Source organism: Cygnus atratus, chromosome 1 (genome assembly GCF_013377495.2).
Source record: "Cygnus atratus isolate AKBS03 ecotype Queensland, Australia chromosome 1, CAtr_DNAZoo_HiC_assembly, whole genome shotgun sequence".
Lineage (NCBI taxonomy): Eukaryota > Metazoa > Chordata > Aves > Anseriformes > Anatidae > Cygnus > Cygnus atratus.
Genome location: NC_066362.1, coordinates 125,657,957 through 125,681,199, shown reverse-complemented (window position 1 = coordinate 125,681,199; position 23,243 = coordinate 125,657,957). Strand labels below are relative to the sequence as shown.

The following is a 23,243-nucleotide window of genomic DNA, read 5'->3' as shown; positions in this document are numbered from 1 at the left end:
GAGGCATCTAGTTAGCAAAGTAAAACCTCTCCATCACTTCAAGCATTTTTGATATTATAAAAATTGTGAAGCTCAAATTTTCTATATTCATTTACCGTACCAATTGTCATCTACATATTTGATTTTACAAAAGGTCTTTTATTTCTGTTCAGTTCAGCCCCTTGCAGGAAAGCTTTATAATACCTCTGAAACAATTCAACAGTAGTTCTCAAACCTGTTTCAATTAAGAGCTGAACGGTTCTGAATCTAAAGTGCATAAATATATTTCAAGTGCTTCAGAGATGCACGAATCACCAAACTGTGGGTGTATTGCTGAAGAAAATGTCACATTCTGTACAGAATGGTTTTATAAAAATACCATCAACTTTCCATATTAAATACAATGAATGCTAGCAATATGGCAAGGGACTTTCTTGGATGGAGATATTATATACCTTCCAGTCATAGAAAATCACAGAAATACTTGCTTATCTAAGTAGAAAACATTTAACTGGCAAATGGCTGGCCAGTGTTAGCTTATATATAATACATGCAGTCTCTTGCTCATTCAGAAAGCTTTCAACATATGCCTGGTGCTTTGAGCTCATCTGTAACTGAATTGGACAAAATCTGCAGAGAGAAATATGGCAACTGTTCGATAGCATCACACATATTTTAGATAGATTATAATGTCTCAGTTGCCAAAAGCAGAACATTTTTAAAAACTGATTGGAGGCTGTTTTCATTCATTTCACCTGAAAGTTGACCCCTGGAACTGCAGAATTTTTTTAGACAAACACAGTAGGTTGCCAACAGAATTTCCTATCTGAGGTAAGGTGCATGAAAGCATAATCATATAGTGTTTTATTGTATGTGGATTTGACAGGAAGAACTTTTTTATATTTCTAGACAAGATCAAAATCTGCACTGAGAATGATAGATTTAATTCCAGAATAAATAGTTGAGCTCTAAGCCTACAAAAATCACAGTGAGTGATACAGTTCTGACAGGTTTCTCACCAGAAGTAGCTCCATTAGGCTTTGCTACAATAGGAACAAACATACTTATATGCCAATATTTTCAGGTTTTTTGAGCTGCCGGAAACAAGTTTTCTCAAAACTGAGAATGACTTAAATGACAGTTTTCTCTTATTTAGTATTTTACTCACCAAAATTGAATTACTTGGAGATTTCCAGAGACAGTGTTTGGAATTTTTTATTCCATCGTCATGGAAAAAAATATATTTATACTATTTATTTATTATACTGTTTGAGGAGAAGCTTTCAGCTCAAAGCTTGCAGGAAGCAACTCAAGAGACCGAAAGTAATAAAAGAGTTGTTATTGCTTGTAAAAAATAAACAGATAAATATGGCTGCCTGTCCCCAGCTACCACAGTCTGAGAAGATACAGAATTTTAGGGTAGACTATTCCAAGACACTGTCATCTTAAGATCAGTAATTTTTGTTTTATATATTGTATAATATTAGCTACAGTAGATTTTTAATTGTGCAATACAATAATCATAATGGTAACAAAAATAATTAAAGCCAAATTATATGCTGTACAAAATTGGAAAATTTCAACCTCTTTGTTGTTTAGATAGTTTATGAAGCAACAATTAATCTTTTTCTCCTCATCTATTAAAGACAGAATAGTAAATCACCCAGTTCATTGAACACGAACTTCACGTATGTGAAGTGGAGATTGCCTGTGGTTAGTCTGTGAATGGTATGAACTACATTTGTGCAGTTGTACAGTGGCTTACCCAAATACCAGAAAGTAATACAGTCAGAAACAAAGTGACAACATGAATGTTTGCATCAGTCTTACAATATATAGAAATATTAAGGTTGTCCATCTGGAGCTGGGTGAGCAGTTAAGTTGTTTTCTTTTGAAAGGAATATTAAGGTCTGGTGTCTATTTAATTGCATGCTGTTGTGCTTCAAAAATATTTGCACCAGAATAAATAGGAAATACCACGTGATACATTCTTCCATGTGTTTTCCCCTTTGATCAAACTACCATAAATATGAAATCGGCATTGCTAAGACTTGATATCATGACAAAATAAAACCTCATGTCCCATGAAATTTACACCACAGTCCCTGTGTCCTTTGTACTTTCTCTCTCTTATCCACCTTTTGGAATTCTATGCTTAAATATAATTGTCATATTCTTCCTTAGCAAATCACCTTTATGTTCATGCTTGGGTTACAGGACAGCAAGCAACTGTTTTATAAAGAAGATGTGATCTAAATTTTTCTGCCTTATCTTAAATACATCTGTTTATTATTAGAAATGTAATTGAAAAGTTTGGGTAACTAGTAGGATAAAATTGAGAAAAAAGGTAGAAAAATAACTTTGATTATTCACATGTGCAATAGCCACTATGTATTTGATATGTCAGTTGGTGTCAATTACATTTGTTAACGTTATTTGCAGTCAACAAGACTTTTGCAAGTTACATTTTTCATCTTTTCTGTTCAGAAAAAAGGAAAAAATACTTTTATTAATTTCCAGCCAATATAAGTACAATCATAATTATTTTGATGATTTTCTAAAAATTTGAGAATATGATCATTATTGCATTGAGTACTATCTATGCATGTAGTATTTATAAGGTGTGTACAAGATTAAATGTGTGGGGTTATTGTTTAATATCTTTGCAGTTAGGTTTGATATACCTCATAACGTTTGCGTTTTGTGTTGTTTTTTTTTTTCCCTCTTTACACTAAAACATTTCCAAATTACAGCAGCTATCATTTAGATTGCCAGCATTCAACTCGTATATAACTTCCAGAATTTCCTAGGATGGAATTTCTAGTTGCTGTTGTGAAAACAAGTCTGTGATATACAAACAGATCAAAATATGTTGGAAGTTTTTGATCTGATATGTATGTAACTTGTAGATTACTGGAGTGAGAGTGATAAGGAGGAAGCTGACACTCCATCGACACCCAAACAAGACAGCCCCCCACCCCCGTACGACACATACCCACGGCCTCCTTCGGTAAGTCACCTGCCTAATCAGGAATGACTACATAAAGTCACTTTTACCTACTCTTCTGTTTAGAAGCACGTGCATGCACATATTAGGGCAATCTTCAGTATATTTTTGGAGCCATACTTGACTTAAGGTATTTTTAAAGTATGAGCTTAAAGTATGAGCATGTATGAGCATGTTAGCTTCAACAACCATCATTGCTATTTCCACTGGTGTGTAGAGAATACATTTATAATCCCCCTCATGTACAAAAATGGATTAAGTTACAGAATTCTTTCTTCCTCTTCTTAATTCATGATAGATCCCTACTCAGCCATGCAATCCCTCACCTCCCCCTTATCTTCGTCTTTGACAAAATGTAATACTTCAGTAACAACAGAGATTCTTAAGGTACAACAATTTTGCTGTAAAGATTTACTGTAACAAATTACACTTGAATTTCCAGAGAAATTCCAACATAAAAATGTTCTTTTATATAGCCAACAGTGATATTGGTTGTTCTATTGTCTGTGAAAAAGTAGGCTTATCTATAAATCAGAACAAAAGGAGATTTGATTTTTATTTTCTTTAAGCAGTTGTTGGTATAAAACTAGTGGATAGACTTCTCATTTATTCTCCACAGAGAATTTTAATTTTCTTGTCTATATATTCAGACTGTTAACTAAAGCATCTTACTTGAATATATTTTTAAAAATGCAAAATTTTTGGTTGAGAAATTGGGGGTCTGGGGAAAGATAGTGTTCTTGAGGTTTAATTTGAATGCCATACTTTATTTTCTAAAACCATAGACCTTTGAAACCTACTGAAGCTCTGCAAAGACGATTACAAAGAAATTTTTGGCAAGATAAGATGACAGTAGGCATTTGGATGGGATTTTTAAGGTAGTATTAATGGACCGGGCATCTCTCTCCTATGTCTTCCACAGAGCCATATTCTACAAAGTTTTCTGCAAATAATTGCATTGGCTTCTTTTATTGATTAAGGGACATTTTGTAGAAATAAGTATCAGTAGCAGTGTGGGAATAAGTTTGCTGCCTTCATTACCAAACTTGGTGCCATCGGTAACAATGAAAAGTACGTGGTTATTACTAGTGGTATGTCTTGGTCTACACTGATCTGAAGGTTGCTCCGTTGCTGACCTTGCAGATGAGCTGCGCAAGCCCTTATGTGGAGCCCAAGCACAGCCGGCTGTCCTCCACGGAGACCTCCCAGTCGCAGTCGTCACATGAGGAGTTCCGCCCGGAGGCGGCGGGGAGCGCCACCGACTCGCCGGTGCGCAAGACGGCGAGCCAGAGGCGCTCCTGGCAGGACCTCATAGAGACGCCGCTGACGAGCTCGGGACTCCACTACCTGCAGACGCTGCCACTGGAGGACTCGGTGTTCTCCGAGGCAGCCGTGGTCTCCCCCGAGCACCGGCGGCAGTCCACCTTGCCCACCCAGAAGTGCCACCTGCAAGACCACTATGGCCCCTTCCCACTCATGGAGGGTGAGCGGATGCAAGGGCTGAATGGCAACGGGGGGAAGCCCCGAAGTTTCACGCTGCCTCGGGATAGCGGCTTCAACCACTGCTGCCAGAGCCTTTCAGTTGGTGCCGCTGATCACCACGAAGAAGCGCAGCAGAAGGAGGTGGAGGAGGAGGAGGAGGAAGAAGAGGGCAAAGCAGCAGAAGAAAACCAGGAAGATAAAAGTAAGTATGGGATATTTCTGTGGCTTTTCGACAGTCCTGTTTGTGTGATGTAGAAGTTGTTTTTTCCTTTCAACTATTAATAAAAGAAAAAAAGAACAGTCTTCCAACATCCCCCATATTTCACCAGGTCCTCTGTTTCACACCTCTTTAATCAGCCTTATGTATTAAGGCCTAGTAAGCTGCCAGGGTGCTACATGATCTGTCATGATCACCAAACACTTCCCCATTGGCTCGTCACCAGCTTTGTCCTACTAGTAATTCCTAGTTGTAAGTGGATTTTTCTTCCATGCTTTCTTCCCGCTTCCACTTGCACAGTATTGTCCCCCACTGACACGTGTACGTGTCAGGACATACTCAGTAAAGTTTCCAGCCAGCCCCCGTCTGGATTTTAGAAACACTCAGTAAATCCTGGAGTGCGGGGTCCGGCTGTCATTGTGTAGTATCTAGGCAGACAGGTCACAGAACAGCCCAGAACCTGAAAGAAGTTGAAAAAGAGAGTGTGTTTTCCCCTGTTCCTTAACTTGTGATTTATAATGACAGAAGTTCAAAAATATTTCAAAACAAATTATAAAAATATTAGAGAACAACTATGTGACCAGCGGGGTTTAAAAAACAACATAACCCTGTGTAACTGTCTCTTACATGGCACATTAACTCCATAGATATTAGTGCTATTTGTCAAAGGTAATCCGAATAAACAGGGAATGAGGATGGTCCCTGCTCCTCTTGAATGTGTAAAAACATTTCTGTGTCTGTTTCATGCTCTGTCCTTCACTGTCATTTATGGAGCTTCTCAGCATGTGTTGCTAAGCAAAGTTCAGTTCATGCCCAAGTTGTCGGGTCTGTCAACAAAGCCTGCATCCATGAATTGTGGGGTTATGCTATGATTAAGTTGCCTGGAGTGGCAAGGAAGACAGGATGGTCCTGAAAATCTCAAAGGGTTTTTGCTATTTGGTTCCTTCAAAATCTTTTTTTTTTTTTTTCCCAGTACAGTAAAGAAGTATAGAAATGGTAGAGAGATAGGAAAAGGTAGTGAAAGCTTTGGGTAATTAACTACCTGCATAAGTTAATTCTTTAAAGTTAGTACATTTGTTGAGCATTAAAATTCATATGGATGTTATTTAGTCTACATGGGAGAGATCAAGAGTTTTCCGTTTTCCTTATGCTTTTGTTAATAGGTTCTAGACTTCTCAAATTCTTGCCTTTGATAAAACAGTGATTTCATTTGCAGATACTACATCTGATGCCATTAAAAGGAGAAAAGGCATGATTTGAGTTGCATTCATGCATGGCACTTGCCAAAAAGCTCATACATTCATTAGGGTAATATCAGACTCTTACTGACTGTGAAATGAAGCTCTTTAATTAACAGGGTTGAGTTTCATCAGCTGGGCAGAATGTGTTATCCTATTTTTAGCCTTCAATTTTGATTTTCAAATGGGTTTTTACTGATAGCTATAAAACAATATAAAAAAAAAAATGTTCTCAGTCACTGGAGCAAAAGTAGCAAGGAGACTTCCCAGTGGAGTATCTGGGCTGTTCGGGAATTACAGAGGGATCCTGTTGGAGGGCCTAAGATGTTAGTTGTTTTAAACAACAGTTTTAAGGCCTTTAGGGTTCCTGGTAACACTTTATGGTGTACAATCCAAATTAAGGGCTATTGCTTGGACTAACAAGCCAGAACTTGGGCTCTTCTCCACCTTTACATACCAATTTGCAAAAAGGGAGAAAAAAGTTTAATTTTCAAGTGGTCTGCCTTTATACACATACTTCTATTTTTCTTTAGGTGAGGAGGTTTTCTTGGTTGAAGCATTAATGGGAGATTGTTTTTGAGACATTAATGACCAGCTAGACACGTAAAGTGTTCATGGTGAATTATTGACCATGAAATTATACAAACAGAAAGAAAATTCTGTTTAGTCTGTTGAAAAGTTTAAGTGCTGAATTGCTTGTTGCTATGGCTACAGTGTTCTGTTTGCAACACTGGTTTTTTCCATCTTGGTTACCAGTAAAAAAAAAAAAAAAAAAAAAGAAAAGAAAAGGAAAAGGCAGAAGGGATTGTGTGCAAGGGGTCTTCTCAGTCGCAAAATCCCAATTTCTGAGCAGAAAGGAACAAGAATTGCTTGTAACCCTGCTGTCAGCATGGGTACCCGTGAGTGTGCTACCTCATTGCCTCTGCAGCTCTGTTGATCTGGGAACATAAAAGCTTGCAGCTGGAGGGAGAGGGGGGAATCCTCCCCCTTTGAGAGAGGTTTTAACTTCTCCTTGAGCCTCCCCTGCAGTGGTATCAGATGAACCTTCTAAATGCATTTATCTGCCATACGCATTTGTGATCCTGACATAGTTTTATACTCTTGGATGATTCAGTGTGTTCCCGTGTGTACATGTATGTGGTTCAAAGCTTGATCATTCCTACTGCTGTTTGTGCGGGACGAGGAATACAGCTCCTTCACGCTTGTGGCTGTACAAGTCAAATGTCATTGCCAAAAGTTTGTTTTTTCAGCTTTTTGTTTTTATGTTCTCAATTTTAAAGCCTCCTGAGTTCAAATCAAGTCATGAAATGCAGTCCTGTTTCTTTCAACTTCTTTTGTGGAAATGTTTTGAAAGAGCCACGCCACAAATGAGGAGCTCTATGCTTTATTTCAGATGCTATCCTCAGCTGCTATAATTTACATAGTTCTGTTGACTTTCTACAATGCCTACACTGATTTGCAGCAACTAAGAATCTGCTCTCTGTTAATCACTACTCTATGCCTGAAATAGATATTGCAAGAATTTCCTGACACTGCAAATAGTTCTGTGTATCAGTTCTCCTGTAATGCCTAGATATCTCATGGTAAAATAAAAATATGGGTTGTCCTTTCCTATCTTTATCCATTAGGACCTAATTTTGTTGTGTGTTCAGTTGCTTCTTTTTGTCTCATTATATCACATTAACACTGCACAGCTAACTTTTGATTATTTTATTTCCCTAATTGGATGACTTTTGTGTAAATCATTTAGATGTTTCGTATTGACACTGTCCTGTAATGGTCGGTCTCTTGCTTTTTAATGGAAGAGGATTCTCTTGTGAGGTATTTGTGTTTGTCTGTGACTTGTGTTTGCTCCTGAGACTATGAAAACAGCAAACAACATCCAGAGCTGTGGCACCAAGCATCCCTTCTTGCCATGATGCTGCGAAGTAGCCACACACAAAGAGCGTGGGAGTGGCATGGCACAGTGCGTTGTGTGTCAGTGATTCAGTTGTGAAGGACATGTTGTGCCTTTTCAGATCTGTTTTCTGCTAGTTGGAGGTAGCAGAATGAGAGAGCTGTGTGTCATGAGCGCCACTGCCACCCCTTCCCCTTGGGTCTCCCTGTTGTCCACGCTCACTGTGTTTTGACATATTTCACCACTTAACACCAAAGAGAAAAGAGAACCTAGGATCTTCTTGGCAGACAGTTATTACTTCAAGGTATTTTTTGGTGGTTGTTTTTTTCATTTTCATTGGCTTCTTTGGTCTGTGGGAAAGGAACAGGAATGACTCCAGGGTCAGCATTTAAGAGAAGCAGGTACTAGTTCTCTGCAGAGTGTAACTGGAGTGGACCCCACTGACCTACTTGCAGAGAAACCGGCACCTTTTGTGCTTACTCCTGAAACAGTGTGTGGAGAGCAATAGTGTCAGTGGGAGTCCCTGCACTACCACCAGCGAGGGTGTAGTAAAAGACACTGAAAGTAGTGTCTCCCACACCAGCCACCAGTTGCAGAACGACATTCAAGGTGGCAGTGCTTTCACAAAATAGCACAGATGGTTTTAAGGGCTCTCTTCACTGGCAACACGCGCAGTTTTGCACGCTGTGCCCAAGAAGGTACATCTGTGGGACATCCTAGGTGTCATCCTTGACTCCTTCAAGGAGGAGTTTGTACTAGTAAAAATATGCTCTGAATAAGGTCAGGTATTTCAAATTCTGACATAGAGGTACAGGGAGGCTTGCCTCTTTTAAAAAGAAGACTGTACTGTGCAATAGAAATGCCATCTCAGAAAGATCGATGTTCGATAATTAAATACTACATTGTGAAGTAGTACACAATGTAACACTTCTCGGTTTTGCTCCTCTGCCTTTTGGATAGGGTATCTTTTAACTTTGGCAGGGTTTAAGCAGCAGTGAAATGTGGGAGTTAGGATGAATAATGCACAAAGCCTGGGTTGTGCATACTGGAGCTGATGGTGATGTGTGTCTCAAATTAATAAGATGGTTTGCTTTTCTGACAGCCTCTTTCCATTTGAGAGAGAGGATTAGTAGTGTCCTGTCATCTGACCACCTAGTTAGTTTTACCTGCACCAGGAGGCAAGGGAGAGGCCATTAAGATTTTCCCCTCTGGAATTTCTCAGGTTAGCAAAGGTGTGCACACCTGCTAGTGCCTTAAATAAGCAGAGCTATGAGAAATGACAGGTCATGTTTCACATTAGAAATACTCCTTATGAGGCTGACAGATCACACAAAGTACAGCACCCTCTGGGACGCTAAGGAGGATGTTATTCTAACTTAATACATCCAGCATCAATCATGTGAAAACCAAAGCATTTGCCAGGGTTGGGTTGTTCGGGTGTGTGGGGGGGAGGGTTGTTGTGCGTTTTTTTTTTTTTCTGCTCAGCATCCTTCTGGGTGGCACAGCCTGTGCATACTCGGGCACTGAAACAGAGTGAGGGAAAGGCTGTTTTTTTCTTTTCTGAGCCTTGTGTTCACAACCTGGCTTTTAATTCGTAATTCCATCGTGAGCCATTCTGTGGCACCCATCTGTGCATTTGGGCCCCTCCTCGCTGAGGCCTACCAGCGCCAGGCGCCCAGCCGGTAGCTGTGCTGGTCACTCAGAATGATCCTGGTGAAAAATTCAAGTTATCTTAAAAAATACAACCTTATGCTTGTTGGCTTATACTGTAGATGGCAAGCCAGCGGTGCTTTGGTACAGATAGTTTGTGTCTCCAGAAGAAATTTTCGTCAGTGGCCTGCTGTTTCAGGGAGGAAGGAAAGAGGAGAAGCAGGACATGACAGCGGCTGACATTGACATATTGCCTGACCTGATTTCCAAAGCAAACACACAAAATGTATGGAGGAACAGCATGCATCTTCTGTACATACTTTTTTCTTACTTTTAACTAGACCTTTTGGTGCTTCATTCGTCATAGGGTCCAGTAAAACATGAGAGAACTGTTGTATTTAAAAATTCATAGGTGGGGAAACAGCATCATTGATAATCTAGCTTATATTTCAAGCTAAAGCTTTTATCATTGTGAAATGTTAAGATCCATGTTTATCTGAATAGGAATTCCTATAAGCATCCAGAAGCAAGTACATATTTGGAAAAACTGCCAGCCCAAATAAGAGCTGCTTGATCATTTTCTAGCTGCCATATAAGTGTCTATGTTCAGTTGTATGTATAAAAATATGTTTTAGACTATTATGAAGACCAGCAAGGATAGACAATTACTGGGACTAGGCTTCATACTTCCTGCGCCTCTTCTTTAATTCAAAATTTAAAATTTATTTAAAAAAAAAAAAAAAAGGTTTTCCCATCCTCATGAGCAAAATAAACTCTATTTTGCAAGTGTTTTTGTATTCTAAATAAAAATGACAGGATACAAAATCTCTGTATTCTGATTTTAAATTTCAATTGGAGGGGAAAAAATTGCCTGCAGTACTTGAAAGCCAAATATTGAATCATTTACTGAGTAGCAATTCAGAAAGCAATATGGGCTGTCAACAAAAATAAAAGTAGTTTAGTTTTATGCCTCTTAGTGTTTTTAAATGTGAATGCATTTTACCCACAAATATGCTGCTGCCACATTTAAATTTTAATTGATTTCCATTGCTCATGCTGCTAAAAATGCAAAGGAGAGGTGAAATTCAAAAATAGAAATTTTATAAGGTGCTTTCCTACTCTTATTTTGGTTTTAATAGCTTTGGGTGGGGTGTCATTGCCAACAAAGGTCATCTGTTTTTTCCCGAGATGTGGATTAAATGGTCTTTTTACAAGCAGAAGAAATAGAGATGAGAATTTCTTAAATGACCATTCTTTTAGTGTACTTTTCTTACAGAGTATCCTCAGCTGCATTACTAAGCTGGTAGCTATCAGTGGAGCCATGCTACCAGAGGCACCTTCAGGTTAGGTCATGGAGCAGACGTATGGACTTGATAATGTATTTCTGCCTTTTTTTTTCCCTCATGTTCTGCATTGATTCTCTTGTTAGGTGTCATTTAACTGATCTCTGGTTTGCCTATAATTTTTCTGTTTCTTGGGATAAACAAGCTCCGTCACTGCCTCTGCCCTGTCTCAGGCTTTCCTTGCAAAAAGACAGCCCGTAAGTGGCAGAACACTTCACGTGCTGTACAGGGAAGGCACTCCAAACCCTCTAGGACTCCCTGCTTGCCATGCAGAAGGTTATGTGAGAGTTTCCTAAATTTTTCTCAATAGCAATATAAAAAAAACCTTTTTTTTTCTGCTTGTAGATACTCTCCCCACTTACAAATGTGCTTTCATTTTAAAAAGCATAAGATACTCACATTTCTTAAATGAGGATATGTAGCTTTTTTGAAATTTTGTGTATGAAAAGGAAAAACTGAAAAAGGAAAAAATGGAAAAATTACCATGTAGATTCCCATTAAAAAGAAGGCTTTCCTATCCTAAATTTGATACCTACATTCATTTAAAACCTGAAAAAAATATATAATATTTAATTATTTACATAAATCTTATTGCAAGCTCTCTGAAAACTGGGCTAAAGACACACTCAGATTTGACTACTGCAGAAAACATGAGGAAGCCATTTTTTCACTGGGATTTTTGTTGAATTGTGATAGTTCCTCTCTGAAATGCAAGAGATACTTGGCCTAACCCCAAAGTTTTGAAATGCAAAGGAAACCCATACCTATAATGAAACAATTTAGCCAGATATTGTGTGCAGGAGAATGTTCTTTTGAAATGAATAATTTTAAAATGCTTTTCTCCAAGCTGGAAAAAAATGAAACTTTTTCTATACTGTATTACAAGTAAGTCAAAAGAACATGACACAGTATTGGTAGGACTGGGAGAACAGAGGAGGGCTGCAGTCTTTTTGGATTATATTTCTTTCATTGCCAGGTGTTACCATCTGCTGACTGTGGCTCTCAGGTTCTTTCAAGGTAACTATTAAACATAGGCAGGGAAGGACCTGAGTCATTAGTGCCTCAGAGAACATAGGAGGGATGTAGTTTTATTAAACTATTAGCATGCTGAACTTCTGTAGTGTCACCATGTAAACATGCTTTCTTGTTTAATTACTGTCAGTCGTGGGAAGCAAGATGAGATATTAAAACCTGCAGGGATGGGATTCTCAGTGCAAGCAGTCAGCATTTCACTAGATTTTTTTTGTTGTTGTTGGAAAGGAGAGTAGGGAAAAATGTTACAAAGCAGTTTTGTTTGCTTAAATCTATTTTTAAAAGAGTTCTGGGTTCATGGAGTTAAATGAATTTAAAAGAAGATTGTCTTGGAAGCCTATGAAATAAATGTTGCGGGGCAATTTTTCATGAATTTTGCTAGGGCCTCAGCCTAGTATTTGGCTGACTTCCTTTCCTTTTAGCGGCCAGCTGCTGCTTCAGAGTGTCCCAGATCTCATGAAGATCTTGTGTCCTACCTGCCAGCCCTATGCAACTTCCTCGAATATTCTTGGACTACTAAAATGGCATTAGATCCTTGTGTTTTGGCTTCTTAATATCTACTTACTTGTTTCCAAAACCTTTCCACTGAAAGAAGGCAGCATATGTAGGCTAAAATCTTGGCCCCTTTGTAGGCTCTGGTGAAACTGTAAGTGTGCTCTGCAAGTCTTATTTACAAGTCTGTGTATTTATATGTGGAAGTGACTTCAAGAGGTTATCCAGTGCAGCTCTGTCCTCTAAATTTGGAGCTTCTATGCTTACCAAATCTGTCCTTAGGTACCCTCAGTGGTGGGCATTCTTCAGTCCCTCCAGACAGTGCTTTTCCTCTTTGCTGTATTGAAAAGGAATTTACTTTTTCTTCTAATGGATATTGAATTGTTCCCTCTGCATTTTAAGCCTAGTATTTCCTGTCCATTACGGCATGGAGAAAAAAACAACCTGCTCCATTACAGCAGCTCTTTTTTAAGCTGAAAGTTTGTTAGGAAGGTTGATCTAGTTTTTCACATACCTACTCTTTTCTAGACTTCTGACCATTCTTGCTGAGCTTCCCTTGGTTTTCCACCTGGCCCCTGCCTCACCCAGGGCAGCAGCATCCAAATCTGGGTGTAGCGCACCTGGCTGACACCTGGAAGATTGCTTCACCCTGTGTTTTATACAGTCCTGCTTTGCAGTCATACAGTACTTCACATTCCACTTTCTGTTGTACAGTATGCTAGATAAGCTTTCCTGCTTAACTGTTATTTTTCTTGCCTTAATGAAGTTGATTATTCCCGTGCTTCCCACAAATCCATGTTAAGTAGCTCAAGTTGATAAAAAACTCAGGTGATTTAAAATATATAACTAATTGGGCTAAAACCAACCAACAAACAAACATGACAGCTTGTAAACTAACAGCATGACTAGACAAAAAAAAAAGCCTTGCAGACTAGCCTGATGTTTGCCAAGTTCTGTCTCTGTTAGCATAGCATTTACCATATTGTTATATGAAACTTGGCAAGGGGATTTCATCCCTCCAAATCATTCCCACTTCTAGGACCATACTCCAGCAGTCTGGGAAAAATTTCCTCCCTGTTCTGTCTTTGTGGATTGTATTAGGTTTGTTCTCTTCCACCATCCACATCATTACTAAATTCTGCAAAGCAGGGCACCCTTGGGAGAACCCCACAAGGTGCAGCTGTCATTGCTAGCAGCAAGCCTCCGGTATCTCCTCTGTCTGGGCTTCACTTTTGCTACCAGAGGGCACCTTGTTTACCTGAGGTGACTAATGCTGCTTGCTTCTGGGAGCTGAACTTCTGGAAGGAAAAGACTGCCCTTGTCTTATACCCATTCTGCATCTAAACAGCAAAGATAAGCGGGAAGTGGAGGCTCATCCTTCTGTCAGTTGGAAATTTCATTGGTCCTCAAGAGCTTAACACTCAGAGTTTATACTAATCACATAGGTTTCATTTGTAAGCTTTCCCGTTGTTTTTCAACATCAAGCATTGCTAATTCTTATGAAACAAATATCACAATAATATGGGTTTCGTTTGTTTGTTTGTTATATGGTAAGCCATGTATTCAGGCAGTTTTGCAAGGATCTCAGTTCTCATTAAATAAAAAATAGATTTCTAGTTGGTTTTTTTTTTTTGAAAAATTGTTCAAAAGCTGGAAGATAAACAGTTTGTCTCCTTTTGTGGCCCCAGTTTGTGAGTTTTGGATCTAGTTGATAAGTTAGCACTCCCACATCATTGTACCAAGTGCGATGCCATTAAGTAGTATGATGTCATGGACAAAGTGTGAAACAAGTTCTCTGCAGGATTTTACTGTATTTACATGAAGAAAATGACTACATTTTAAGTAGGATGGTCACTTTCTGGCTTCACATTTTGAGCATTTCTGGCCCAAAATAATAACAGCTAATTATTTCTTCTCTTCTGGGTTACAGAAGCATGAAGTTTGGCCTTTCAGAATATAAAATATCACCACTGATTTGTTTAGAAGTATTTGATTTATCATCATTAGAAAATGAGGAGAGAGACTGCCAAAAAAAAACCACTTTGATTTGAAAACAATTTTCAGGCATGATTTAATCATACAAAGATTTATAGTAATCCAAGAGGAGGTGAGATTAAACAAGCCTCACCTGGGAGATTTTTCCTGTCTGTAAACTCAGGGGTAGGCAGATATCAGTGGTACTGCAAGACCTGTCCACAGGGTATGATTTTTCTGCTCCTTACCTATCTAAACATTTCATGTCCACGTCTGAGCTGGTCTGCTTGGGTTCCCATCGTGGGGAGGAACTCTCCCTGCACAGATGGGTACGACCTCAGGCTGCAGGAGGATAAATTTCATATAATGGGGAGTGGGGCGTGCAAGGCTGAGGGGAAACACTTTCTGCTGCTCCAAGGTTATAAAGGAGGGGAGTGTTTGGGTGGGGAGAAAGTTTGCCTTGATGGCTTTACCCAAGGAGGCTAGTGAGAGTGGCCGTGCCTGGTGATAGGATGAGGGGGAATGGCCTAAAGTTGTGCCAGGGGAGGTTTAGGTTAGTGTTAGGTCAGAGGTTGGACTAGGTGATCTTGGAGGTCTCTTCCAACCGAGATGATTCTGTGATTCTGTGAGTACATAAAACAAATTACTGGGGATCATCACAAATTTATTTCTGTGTTAAATGAAAATGAGATTTTGGTTGCAGTTGGCTGGCTCAAGGGGGCTCAGTGATATGCTTGCGTGCAGCAGCGACAGACATGGCTTGGCCATGTGAGGGGCTGGTTTCAGCTATCACAGCATTTCCTATAAATGCAAAGTAGTCGTTAGAGAGCACTTGAGAACTGGTGACTACGAGACCTAGAGAATTAGGGAGTATTTTCCTGTGGTAAAAATAGCAAAATCTGTTTTCGAATTCACATAAAAGTATTTTAATAGCCTCTACATTTGGCATGAAAGTGTTATTTTTACAATTGTACAACGTGAACTCTTGAAATCCAATATGAAAATCATACTTAATCTATAAAAAGCTTGAAGCTGCTTATTCAGAGAATTCTTCTGCTTCTTTACTCCCTACTAGAATATACCTTAGTATTTGTTTTCAACTTTTAATTAAGAAAATAAATTTTAATTTCAAGAGATTTTCTTTTTTTTTATTATTCAAGCTATGTATATGCACAGACTTTTACAGTAGAAAATCTATATTTTTAACTTTAATGTAATGGTTTTAGGGACTCCACAGTCCAATTTACAAGTTCTGCTCACAGATGTGGCCACCTTATAGTGGCCATCATGAATTTCATATTATACACAGGCTATCCTTGCATCTTGACAAAGTCAAGAAATTTGATTCTATGAACATCTTGCACAGTCTGTAAAATACGTGTGAAGTATTTACATAGTAAAAGAAGTGGAAAACAGGGTGTGTTTTAGTTTTGCTGGGAATACTTTTTTTTTAAAGAAGGCTGAAATTTTTGGTTCCATTAATTTTTGAACTATTAGTAGAAAGTGGGAGTAAGTTTCAGGGTTTTCACAAGGTGAAAAAATGATTGCCTTGGAGACTCACAACTTGGAAATGGCTTTTACAGTTAAGGAAACCCAAAAATGTCAGCCAACTTCTTCTTGCTCTCCTCCATCCCCCCAAAAAAACAATTTTCTAAGCTTGTACATGTTGTGGCTAAACAAGACCATGGGATTTATACTGAGAATACAAAAGTCACTCAAAAGAAAAGGCAGGCTCTTAAGTCACTTTTGAAAATAGCACTTGGGCTCTTGATCGACTTTACTATTCCTGACCTTTAGGGGAGGCTGAATGTGGGAGGCGAGGCCACAGTCAGGAGGCCACGAGCAGCCAGCACCATCTCTTGGAGCCAGGGGACACCTGCAGTCTTTGGACTCCTACTCAGAGGAGATCAGAAGCAGGGCAGGGAGATTTCATATTCCACCCAGGTTTGGCTCTTATGCCAGGGCTGCCAGGAGGCTGTGCATGTTGCTGAGCATCACTGCTCCCCAGGACACTGGGGAATAGGAGGTTGCTGAGTGTAACCAAATAAACAAAGAAAGGAAAGCAGACCCCACCAAGACAGTGGAAGCTTAGCTTACCTGGACAATAGGATAGGAAACAGCTACTTTCCACGAGTCGTGATCTGTAGTGCTTGTTGGGAACAGACATGAGACATTGGGGTAGCTGGGGAAGAGAAGGTGAAATGCAGTGGAGTGGGACAGCGGCAAGACACTGAAGACTACGAATACATCTGTAACAGTGAGGATAAGCTGTGGAACAAGTTTCCTTGAGTTGTGATCGGTTTTACAAATGAAAATCCCATCAGACTTAACACTCTGCCATGACTGAGAATGATGGTGTTATAAATCTTTCTCCCTGTTAGAAAACCTGTTTTAAGAACATTTTGTCTTCAGAGTGGCATATTTCTCTTACAAGAAAGCCTAGTGTAAATGCATTCACGCTGTGTTTGCCTTTGTTTCACAGAATGGTACAGCTTAGCATGCTGTGCAGGTGAGTCAAGTGGATATACTTTATGTTGGGGCCACATTCAGGTGGGCTCAGCTAGCACACCAAACCATTTCCTCAGCCCAAGTTATCCTCTAAGGAGGAAAATCCAGCATAACCTCATGATTATGCCATAAACCCTGCAATATTTCTGCCCATAATTAGCTGAAGTGACAGTTACTTTTGCTGAATAAAACCTTCTCACAGTGCTCCCTTAACTTCTGTCTTCCAAAACCATCACCAGAAGCCTTTGGTGAGACTTTTTCTTCAGATAACTTACTCACTTGTACCATATTGAAATGGAGTAGATATTTTAAAAAACGAAGTCATAAGCCTGTTTCTTATTTTGTTCTTCTATTTTTTGTATTCAGCTTGTGGTTGCTCATCTTTTGCAGTTGCCATAGCTAGCTCCATTATAAATGACCAAAAGCATATAGGCAGATCTTCATCTCTGTTTCCTGGGATTTATTAACGTCTCCTCCTTTCAGGGCAAATATAATTTTAGTAATAGTTCCACACTGGGCAGGGGAGGTTGGTGTCTACACTTACGCCTTTAACTATGGCATTCCAATTCTGAAACCCCCACATGCTTATGCACATACCTGCTGATCCCATAGGCCTTGCCATTGCAAGGGGTTGGTTAAACAACCTTCAGACTAAGCTGACCGTGTGTGTGCTGTATTTCATAGTACACAGACAAGTGTTTCTGAGCCCCATTATGTAAACTGTAGCCACCAACTTTTTTTTTTCATCACTGGTAGTTGTGCTGATATAGTGCCTCACACCATACTGTAACCAGAAAAAAAATCAATTCTTGCCCATTCCTACCTTGTATACTTTCTCATAAGAAACTTGAATTGAGAAAGTTCTTGTTTTTCCACACCGTTTTTATATAAATGTATCACATAGTACACACTGAACTTTGTTACCTCTGTAACCACAGTAAAATCTTTAATATATCAGGTTAAACCAAGGACACTATAAAAGGTAGTATGATCTCTATGTATTTCTGAATGATTTTCCTTGGGTCTCTCTTCCAGAAGCAATCTTGTTTTCTGTGCTTCTTTTATGTTAGTTATGAAAGACATGATATAAATCAAAGATCAGTTCATAGCCTAATTCTATGTTGTTGCACCAGGATAATTCCTCTAGAACCTCTCCACCTATATTTCTGGAATAAAAAATTTTTATGAAGATGAACATAAATTCAAGTCACTGCAAATTACATAGGCATCAGTGAGAAGTCTAATGTTGTAAAGCCTATTTGGAATATCCATGTGTACTGGTAGCAATTCCTGATGTTATACAATAAAATTAGTGAGCTTTTTGCCATCAAATATGCAGCTTCTTTAAGAGAGTATTCCTTGCAGAATTAAAGATTCACTAAGTTTGTGTTTTTAACTATTTTGTCTTTTTGTCTTGAAGCCTAACTTTTCCATTCTGCACAGCAGATGTGGGCTTAGTAAATATTTCCCAAAATGTTGAATTGTGTAGTTCTGTATCAGATCTCAGACTCTTAGCTATTTGCAGTTTAAAAAAAAAAAAAAAAGGAAAAAGAAAAAAGAAAACAACAAAAAACTGCAAGTGCAAGTGATTGCAGCTGGAGAGCAGCTGGAGAGCATTGAGCCTGAAGTTTCAGCTAACAGCCTGCCTTGAATAGTGCCTAAAAACACATTTCTAGGGAAGAGTTAGAGATCTCTTTGTGGAAGAGAAGATTCTTCTAAAAAGTGGTTTTATTGCTTTTGAATTTGGGTGTACTTTTAGGCATATCATGTGGCAACAAGGAGTTGCATGGTTTACAGGCTGGAGAGAAAAGCATGTCCTTTGGTTAGTTTTGAACCTATCACCCAAACTTTCAGATGTTCCTTGTAATGGAAGAGGCAACAATCAACCTTTTTCTCTGCTTACTTGGTGCATGTGTGTACTTGTAGTTGTACAGACCGCTTATTATCTCCCTTGTTTATAGGGATGAGCAAGTCTTGAATGGCTCTAGACTGTGCAATCACACTTCGCAGGAAATGCCTTTCATAACACCAATAATCCTAGCTGTCCATATATGTACCTATTTACTGCTTTTTTATGCAAGAAGGCCAGAATGGCATATACTCTTCAGCGTGTGACACATCAGAGGTTTATACTATAGCATTTTAATGTTTTCTGCCTAATCTTTCTGTATTTACTCAGAAGTAAAAGACAGACCTCCCACATTCTCTGGTTTCGAGGACACTGAGTTGATATTATTAACAAATATTCTGCGGTCATGGCTTTGCAATCCAGAAGGAGAACTAATGGAACTGTTTGTTATAAGGTGGTTCTGCCTTACAGAGAAAAAAAATAAAGGTGTCATTTTGATGTAGGCGATACATAAAAAGAGAAATGTAATGCTTGTTCACATAAAAGACTGTGAAGGAGAAGGAAGCTAAAGAGACAATATAATTACTAAAAGAAATTAACAGTGGGCATAGGTAACTGAGTGGCTTGAGAAATTACTCAGTGAGGAGGGAGGCTGCTACAGTGGGATAGGAACAGAATTTAGTTAGATGATATTCAGTGTTTTCCAGGCTGTAGAGGTGCTAATATTTTCTTGGTTAGTGACAATATTTTGATAAAACGCACTTAAGCAAACTGAAGTGGAAGTGAGTAGCCAGTTGCTGGGAATATTTCCCTTGCAGAACAGCCCAGGCTCGTGCTAGAGCTTACCGAAGGCACAGAGGACAGCACAGGTGACTGGTCAGAGAAGACACTTGGACAGAAGCCGCCCCTCAGAACCAGCCTCTCTGGGCTGACCACCCTCTTGGGCCAGGCAGGCTTACCTGGCAGTTTTCAAGGCTGTCTGTTTTTGTAGGTGAACCCCCAACAGTGTTAAGGGGTGCTTGGTCACTTCTCCCCTGGGCAGAGCAGGACCCCTCTGCACCCTTTTTGCAGAGCAGCAGCAGTGCTTGCTCACCTGGGGATTGCAGGGGAGTGGGCTCCTGTGTGCTCAATGCCATCACCTGGTTGGATGTCTTTTTTTTTTTGGTATTAATTACCTTTGAAATGCATCTCCACTTCCCGGCAGATTGCTATGGCAACTCTGGGATAGGTTGCAGCTGCAGAGCTGCAGGATTCAGCCACCACGCTCCCTCCCACCCAGGGCTGGTCTTCCTCCTGCTCCTCTTCCTCACCAAGGCAATGGGCTCAGGTCAACCAGTTGCCATCTTGTGCCACAGTGCCCCTTCTACCTGGAGCTGGGCTGTGCTCTGGGGAAGGGCTCCCCTCCTTTTCATCAGTCCTCATACATTAAGATTTGAGGAAAGAAAAGGGGATTTTTCTGGTCTTCTGCTCTAAAACCCCAGATGGGATAACAAGAGTAACAAGTACAGTCATTCATTCGCGAAAACAGCCCTCTCATTTCCAGTTAAAAGCCATGAAGATCCTGTTCTCACACTCTTGCAAAAGACGAACACTTTTGGCATCTCTGAAGGTTTTGTGAAGTGCCGGGTGGAGGAGATTGAGCAGGAAAAGCGGAATTGGTACTAGGGAGCCTGCGTGGCTGTGCCGGCGGGCCCTGTGCACTGCTCCATCACCCCGGGAGGGGTGATGTCACCTCTTATAGCCCCACAGGTCAGGGCGCCAAGGCAGCAGCAGGACTCTGCCCTCCCATGCCAAACACACCTCATCCTCTCTTGTCAAGAGGGTCTTGACATGTCTGGTGGGTGTCTGGATTTCATGGGGCAGCCAAATAGAAGGGCTGAGGGCTCCCCCATCACAGGGCATCGCACAGCCATGAAACCCTGGCCTATCATCCCTAAGCATCCCTAAGAATCCCTAAGCTATTTGGGCTTCCCAAACAGCCTGACAAATACGTTTTACCTTCCCCCAACAACCACCACCTTTCCATGAGGAGAGATTCTTTGTGGTTTTTTTTTGAATGGGTATTTAACCAGGAGCTTGAATGCAAAGGTGATATGACAAAAGGCTCCTTTGATTAGTTTGCTGCTTTTTGCTTCCTAAATTGTGCATAGAATTACTTTCTTAGCAAGCTTGAAGAAATGCTATCCAATTAAAGAGATAATATTCACTCTGGCATGTTCAGGGATTTGAAATAATTTTAAAATTTGTTATTTGTTGCTATCTTTAAAGTTGAAATACACTGGGGAACTTCTGACATTTTCAGCATTTGACTCCTGTAAGAGGAGCCTTTAGCCTAATGAAATCCCTGTTCAGCTCTGATTTTCTCTAATTACACTGGTGAGTGCATTTTTGGAATATAATAGTCTTAGGATATACTTTTAGAAAAATTTTGGAGCACCTTTGAAAACAGCTCTTGCATGTTAAAAATATACAAGCAATTATACGCAAAAAAAAACATAGCAATGTTTGGCTTTCCAGAAGGATACCTTACATAAACCCCTTCTGTGTAAGCTTTTTATGTACAGATAATTTTCTTCAAAAAAGAATAAAGGAAAATTCACCAGATGAAGATATATTCTTTCAGTATCTACCAGACGTGAAATGTTTTATCATTAATCCTTCATTTTATATTCCCAAGTAGGTACTGAATTCACTGTAGCAAAACAAGCAGCTAACTGCTGCATTTGTCTGATGGGCTTTCGGGACACCTGAGAAAGCAGCTGAATCATTGTTTTAAAACAGGACGGGAGATTTGTACATTGTCTTTGCAGAAACCAAGCGAATTAGAAACAAGCTTCCTAAAAGCAGTTTCTTTATATGCCGATTTTGTGCCGTGTATTTTCAGTTTGATGATCAGAGGGAGGGGTTTCAGATCTGATAACATTTGTGTTGCTGAATACGGTCCTCCTCGAGCCTGGAAGAGACCTGTCTGAATCAAAACCAGAGTTGGAGCAGAACCATATGACTTGCCTGGGAACAATCAGGCAAGCTGGGTTTAACTGATCCCACACAGGCTAATTAATGTGTGAGGAGAGAGAACAGGTTGCCTTTGTTACATGGAGCACAACCAGCTAGGAGTGGGGGGGGTTTATCAAAATTTGAGTTGATGGCAGTGCCAGATGAGTAATCACATACTCCATCTTTTGTATGTGCACTTCTCCAGGGAGTTCCAAATTTGATTAAAATATCTCAATGTGAGCTGAATGATAATAATCTGCCCTCCCAACTTTCCCTACCTGGCCAGGTCTTCACAATATCTATGCTGAGCATTGCAGCAAAAGCCACTCAAGAGCCTCAGCAGAACACATGCACGAGGAGGGAGATGCCACTTTTTGCTCAGTCAAAATAGCATCAGTAACTCTCTTCTGTTAACCCACTCTGAGAAAAGATCCTAGGACATGATGGAAAGTCACACCAGCTGTGGTGAGGGCAGCATTGTGGTCCTGCAGATAGAGGGGAGGTGACAGTCTATCCCTGCGTTATTTAGTCATGCAAGGGATTTTGTCAATGTGTCACTATTTTTGTTGGTAGTATGGGAGGCACCATCAGAAAGAGCAGTTATAATGCTGGGGTATTAAAGTGCTCTTTATCTAAAGTGGTCTCTACTGCTCAGGGTTAAAAATCTAAATTTGATGTGTTATAATTAATTCTATACGTTTCTTTTTCCTGTGAAAGCCCCAAGTGAGTAAATGCATAAAAATTCCAAGAAATATGCTGCTTATAAAGGTGATGTAGAGTCTGTTACAATAACAAGACCAGTTCTCTTTGAATATTTCATACTGAAAAAATTGGGTGATACAAATGCAAAAAGGTAGTACATTACTTTTTTTTTTTTTCCCAAGATTGAAGTTCAAAGCATTAGTCAGGAGGCACAACTCTCATTTTTCTACTGTATAGTAATTGTTTCACTAGGAAACAAACTGGAACTACAGTTCCTGCTTCGTGATCAGGAAATAAAGAAATGTCTTTTCAAGCTGTTCTCAGTATAAACCATGCAGGAGGTTTGGTAGATTAAATTCAGCTTTATATGCCATTGCAGCCATTGCCTAACTTTAACTTATGACAGTACTAAGAACTGGGTTGAAAGGAACCTCACCTTTAAATGTATACCTAGCGTTGCATGTATTTTGAATATAACATTGACTTCTCTTAGATGGGGCATATCCCGTAGAAATATGTGACCTAGTTCCAGTGTAATCCATCAATTGTAGTGCCAATATACAGAAATTTGAATAACATTCACAGAATTCATGAATCGTGCATTGGGACATTAAATCTTAATTATATCTTGTGCCTTCTGAACTTATATAAAATTATATAAATAACTATATACTGTAAGAAATTTAGCCAGTTTCTTCTTTTTTTCTTTTTTTTTTTTTGTCTGACCAGGGTTTTCCAAGCATATGCCTTTTTCTCCACTCTAAAAGAATGATGCACTTTTTTTTTTTTATACCAATAACAGTGGATGTTTTTCAGATTTTCTATAGTCTCACTGTTTTTGTCCCAAATTAGGCAATGTCCTCTGTCTGGGAGCAA

The 23,243-nt window shown here is 39.5% G+C and overlaps 1 protein-coding gene across 4 annotated transcripts in view; it reads left to right on the top strand.

Annotated features, from left to right (window-relative positions):
• The window catches only part of CNKSR2 (connector enhancer of kinase suppressor of Ras 2), a 215,933-nt gene that overhangs the window by 173,082 nt on the left and 19,608 nt on the right, over positions 1-23,243 (top strand). For all 4 annotated transcript variants that reach the window (XM_035542316.2, XM_035542315.2, XM_035542313.2 and 1 more), the window contains 2 exons: positions 2,889-2,989; positions 4,130-4,670. In XM_035542316.2, coding sequence (XP_035398209.1) covers positions 2,889-2,989; positions 4,130-4,670 — 642 coding nt within the window. The remainder of the gene's footprint in view (positions 1-2,888; positions 2,990-4,129; positions 4,671-23,243) is intronic.